The 6000-nt window shown below is 43.8% G+C and overlaps 1 protein-coding gene across 1 annotated transcript; it reads right to left on the reverse strand.

Annotated features, from left to right (window-relative positions):
• Positions 1 to 3681: 3681 nt before the first annotated feature.
• Positions 3682 to 5342, reverse strand: LOC111845390 (ADP-ribosylation factor-like protein 4C). Its single transcript, XM_023814781.2, has one exon. The coding sequence runs from the start codon at positions 4691 to 4693 to the stop codon at positions 4115 to 4117; it is 579 nt and encodes a 192-aa protein (XP_023670549.1). The 5' UTR covers positions 4694 to 5342; the 3' UTR covers positions 3682 to 4114.
• Between the last annotated feature and the right edge of the window lie 658 nt (positions 5343 to 6000).

A 6000-nucleotide genomic window follows, 5' to 3' on the forward strand; every position in this document is an offset into this window, starting at 1 on the left:
CAAAGAATGACTTGTTACAAAGAAATTTAAATAAACAGCACAGCTTAGCATTGTTATCCTAGAAGCTCTGGGCCTGGACCTCCTCTGTTCTTCTCCATCATCAAAATCGCCCTCACTCCCGTAATGGGCTTTGCGGCGTGACGACAGCTCCTTTCACATCCCGGCTTCAAAGAGAGCGGAGGTGCCCGCACACTGGCCTGTAGCGAGTATGAAGCTGAAGCGCAGACGCATGAATGCGAGCCGGCCTTTTGGGGGCCCTGTACCCAGCAGCCTTTGCGACATTCGCAGGGCTTCTCACTGAAATGCTGCCAGTGCTTAGCAGATTCTCCAAAGACGCATTTCAAAGCACGATTATGACACGCTGTTCAGGTTAATTACAATTATTACTTCTGTGAAAACTGGCAACCATTTGACAAAATGGTTAATTTTGTCAAATTTTAGATGTATAAACCTGGGATAATGACATGATTTATATAAGTAATATAACAGTGGGTGTCTCAGTGGGAAGCACGGCGGTGTCTCTCCTGCTGAGTGCCTCAGTGCCTCGCACCCTGTGCTTCCGGGGATGGGCCTCGGGCTCTCTGTGGATCTGTAGTGCAGTGTTTCCCAATGCAGTCCTCAGGGACCCACACAAGGACTGTCTCTGGGTCCCCAAGGACCGGACAGGAAGATACTCTTGTAGTAGATAAGCTGCTATGAAAGGTGGATGGATGCTCTGCAGCTTGGTGAGCTTCAGAGGTGCTACAGTGGAGGGGCGGGGGGGGGGGGGGGAGCTAAACATTGGTTGAAAAATCACAGTTTCTATACCAGACTGTTGACATATGGACATTTTTTCCCACAACACACATACTAGAAAGTTTTTGCACTTTTTAGAAGTATATGCAATTTCCTAATGCATACTTACTGGAATCATTTAACTAGGTTACATTTTTTTTTTACTCTGTTCACATTACTCAAGTGATTTGCATACTGACAGTAAAATGTACTCTCTGTAGGTACTCTCTGTACCTACAGAGAGATAATGGGTCTTGTGAACCACACCAACCATGTCTCCTCCCACTAGCCAAACGTGACAATTTGGTAAATGTGAACGGAATGAAGGACAATGAAAGAACAGGGTAGGGCTCGCTTGAGCCGGTGGTGACTAGTGCAGCCTAACCACTTCCCTCCCCACTAAGAAAAGAAACTTACCCCCCCCCCCCCACCCCAGCCCCTAAAATGGAACAACCCAGCAGGCGTCCCTGCCATTGTCTATACGGGACTTAATTCAACTCACTTTGGTGCCCTGAACGTGACTGCTGGTGCTCAGGACGTACGTGGAATGTTCAGCAGATTCTGACCGCTGCAGGTTCCCCTGTCCAGGCTGTGCTCTCATTTTCCTGATAAATACTGTAATTACCAATGTCTCTTTAAAACACCAAGCATATACAATTCCTCCAGGGAAAGACATCCAAAGTGCCAGATACACATGACTTTTTAGAAGTAAAATTACATAAATATAATCCAAATGTATATGCATACATTCACAAGTCCTTGCCTTTTCTTAATGAATGTCTTAATAAATAATATTATCATAAGTAGCCGTTCAGGTTCTGCATGTCTGATAGGCTGTTACTGTATCACTTCCTCTGAGCTCTTAAATAAATGCTTAACAGTAAAATCTCCCTTTACTATTTATAGTTTACATAACAGTCTGAATGTGATATTAATATTCTGAATTATTCAATGTCCCGGGTTAAGCAGCTTATTTATACAAAGCCACCCAATGCAGCCGCAGGTGTTTGGCATCTTTTTCAGCAACAGACATTTCTGATCTTTGTGAAATTTGCATAGTTGTCATAAGTGACAAGATATTATAAATTCATTATTCATTTCATTGGCCAATTTACTTAAAGCTCATATTAACTACATCTATATTTATCTTTCAATGCAGCTAATTTTGCTAAATTCAACTAAATAAAATTGCTAAATTACATTCCAGTTATAAGAGCTGGAATTGCGATGGCAATGTGGCAATTCTGAAGACTAAGGAAAAAGAAATGTACGTGATGTAGTGTTCCCCGCCACAATCATCTATGTAAGATTGGAAGAATCGTTTAGATCATTATAAGGATATTTTAGGTTTTATGTTATTCATAATTCTACCAGTCAGGTAATGTTTAGAAAAGGTTAAAGGGTGATAAACTGGAAAGCAGGTTGGACATCAGTCTCACCATGCAGCTCTGATCAGTCAAAACCCAAATATCAGCCATGTGCACAACAGTACAGCTGTGTGCAGCCAAACTCACTTTATCATGGCAGTCTCCCTCACAGTGTGACAGGGCTCAGCTGCAAGTGGCACTCTATTCTGACCCAAAGAGGACACCGTCCATCAAGTCTCTCGTTTGCTAAAACAGCACTTTGACTGGGATGCTCTGCTGGAATGGATCACAAGCCCATAGAGGCGGCACATATCCAGAACTGCATGTCTTTTCCCCTCTCATGTCTTCAGCCTTGTCATGATGTGATCACAGGATCACACCCCTAGTTCCTGCCTTTGAAAATGCCTTAATTAGTAGCCGATGGAGAATCCAAAGATCCACCTTGGCAGAAATAACAGGTGGAACATCCAGTAGAGTCCAGGGTCCTGTGATGATGCAGGTGTTCCTGCTTAGCCGGAAAACTTGTTGGATTTATGTTACCCCAGTTTAAATGGACTTTATCGTCGTTAACCTACATTTAGACCAGACTATTTAAATCCGACAAGTTATCCAGCTAAGCAAAACATTTGGCTTTGTAATACAGGCTCCTGATCTTGTGCAGCAGTAAAGATCTGCCCTGAAGTTGCATAAATTTCAGAAATTAGCCTTGGACCATCAAAGAGCCTACGGAAGCCCCATGCTGGTTCCTGATGGAGAATCATCACAGATGTCATGGGCGCAGTGCACCCAGAGGAACCAACCTGCCAAAACATTATGTAGATAGCATTGCTGGAAAACAAAATTTAAATATAGTTCAATACTGATTTCAAGACCAATATACCAATATAGGTCTTTTGGCGATTCCAGTTCCTTAGTTAAAAATTATTCCCTGTAAATGGCCTTTAAAATCTTCTGAGGGATAAACAATAAGACCACAACCCAGCCCACAGAGTCAATAAACCCACAATCATGTCTTACATCATTTTGTTTTGAGCTTTTCAGAATCGGCCATGGACCCGTGTAAAACAAACAGTGGCTGAGACATATTTCTCAGTCATAAATGTAAGGTACTATAGGTGGGTTGGTTTTTAACACTTTAATTTAAAAATACTTCAGATGATTTTGGGTATAATGCACATTGATTTTTTGTTATACAGTGTAATGCATTCTCTCTCTCTCTGTCTCTCTAAAGTGCAGAGTAGTGATTGCAACTGTTACAGACCTGGTAAACATATTAGCAGGAATGACACTATTTGTCCTCAAAGTTAATAGTCCCAAAGTGGATTTCAGAGGCAGATTAATATTCATGGCAAACCCAGTATACTAAGTAGGGGAAATAATATCACGTTATACCATCTCAGGCAAATAACATCTACAGACTGTCAGATTCAATGTCATAAAGAACTCCCGTATAATCTGAACACGTGCTGCAAATGGTCAGGTTCAATATGCATTATTTACAATACAAGCAGGGTGGAAAAACAGGAACAAAATTAAAAAATAGCTTAAAACAATAGCTTGCTTTTATTAACGGTACTGTAAGGAATGTTCTACTGATGTATATCACAGTGCTTTTTAAAGCCCCTTTATAAAAATCGTGAAGCTACGTTAATAATCCATGGTTAAGCAGCAAAAAACAGGAGCCAGCCCGTTTTACTGTTTTTTTTCGATAGCCATTGCGAGATTTTGGTCAACTTCAGTGAAAACACCAAACCCTATATACACAGCATCTTGCGTGCAATATTATAGCAGAGCGTTCACAGCATCTCTCTGATCCATCAATAGAAATTAAACGAAATAAATCACTGCAAAGTAAAGATTTATTTAGGGTGCATCAGTGGCATACTCGGACAGCGCTGGATTACAGTACTTGTGTTAAAAGGAAGAATAATACAAAAACTGAAAATAAAAATAAAATTTATAAAAATCTGCCGTTATCGCTTTTTCTTCTGCTTTAAAGACTTTCTGCGTTTGACAATCATCTCGTATAGTTTGTCCATGCCCTCGTGGAGTCCTTCGCCGATAATGGCACAGGCCGGCTGGACGTGGTAGGTGGTGGCCGGCGTGAGCTCATGAAGAGCCAGCTGCTTCTCGATATCGGCCACCGGCAGGGATCTGGGCAGGTCCTGCTTGTTGGCGATCACCAGCAGAGGGGTTCCCTGGTTCTCCGCGAATTTGGTGACTTTGTGCAGCTCGGTCTTGGCCTCCTCTAGGCGGTCCACATCCACCGAGTCCACCACGTAGATGATGCCGTCCGTGCAGCGGCTGTAGGACTTCCACAAAGGTCTCAGCTTCTCCTGGCCCCCCACGTCCCAGAAGTGACAGCTGATCCCCTTGGCGGTGCCGTTGCTCAGCTTGATTTTCTCCGTGTTGAAGCCGATCGTAGGCACCGTGTTCACAAACTCGTTGAATTTCAGACGGTAAAGAACTGTCGTCTTACCGGCAGAGTCCAGACCCAGCATGACAATATGAAGGGACTGAAACGCAGATATATTGGAAAAACTATTCCCCATCTTTTCCACAGTTATTTTAATTATAGATTAATAAAATGATGCTTAGACCATATCAGTGGCTCTTGGTCAAAAGCATCTGTTTGCTGAAATATTCAGTAATCAGAGCAGGTTAAATTCTTCAGCGTTGCGGTTTTCACTTAAACCAAAATGTTGCATGAATCGGTGCATGAAAAACATGCATGTCAGTGGCACGATCACCTCCTCCGGTCCCTCTGCAGCAGTGAAGGACTCTGCCGTGGGAATGCGGTGCCGGCGCTCGCATTAGCATTCTTCGCGCACATCCCACTTAAAATACCATTTCCTTACACCCGGATCCCAATGCATCTGCCGCTCCTGCCCTGCCCCCGTCCACCGAGACTGCCGATCGGGTCCCTCTGGTGTCCGTCAGCTCGGTGCCGCAGCAGACGCAGATCTAGAAACGCATCGCAATCCACCAGATGCCCTGCGGGGACGGTGGGTCCCCCAATTTTGGAAGTAATCCAGAAAAACAACGCAAATTTTAAAGAAGAAAAAGAACAAAACTCCAGGATTTGTTTCAATGTTGCGTAGTCCTATGAAACATCTAAAAACAGTTGTTCAGGTCGCAAGAGCTTCCCTTTCTGCATACATAGTGGCGAAAGGCGTTCAGGCACCGATAGAAAAGCCGGAGGAGCCGCGCAACCCATCTGGAGACCCCGCCCCCATTTGGAGACCCCGCCCCCTATCAGAAGACCCCGCCCACACGGGCCGGCCAAAGCATGGCACTCATTTAACCCTTTCATGCAAAGTGTCTGCATTTTTAGACGGTGTAAAGCTATTTGGAGTAAACATAAGATTATGGTAACCACAGTCGAAAACGGTGAAGTTTCACCTCTGCTCCCAAGAGAAGGAGAACTAAGTCACTACTGCGTATGAAATCTATTATGTTGCGGAGAAACTGACCTAAAGTTTTGCATGAAAGGGTTAAAGCCCGGTTTAGGGAAACCGTGGCACTAAAAACACGATTTGAGCAGGCCGGAGACTGCAGCAGGACTGTAACGGCAGCTCAGCTTGTGACAGAAATGTGATAAATTATGATCTGATATCTGCGTCTCAAGGGGGTCAACAAATTTGTATTTGGCCAAGCTATGCACAACTATGGTAGGTGTAAATTAAAAACTTTGTAGGGTGTAGGGATGGGTAATGCCACTGATTTTCGGTTCGATCCTATACTAAGGTTAGTATCGTCGATACTAATCCTGATAGTAGGACCCGCCCAACCCTGGCGATAAAATGCTGGCAGTGTCCGGACCCCTGAAAGTCTTCCACTTTCTCCCCCCCTATGGGCA

Source organism: Paramormyrops kingsleyae, chromosome 16, assembly GCF_048594095.1.
Source record: "Paramormyrops kingsleyae isolate MSU_618 chromosome 16, PKINGS_0.4, whole genome shotgun sequence".
NCBI lineage: Eukaryota > Metazoa > Chordata > Actinopteri > Osteoglossiformes > Mormyridae > Paramormyrops > Paramormyrops kingsleyae.

Excerpts from the sequence above, each read along its gene's own strand:
- LOC111845390 (XM_023814781.2), bottom strand. The coding sequence starts at position 4,693 with ATGGGGAATAGTTTTTCCAATATATCTGCGTTTCAGTCCCTTCATATT.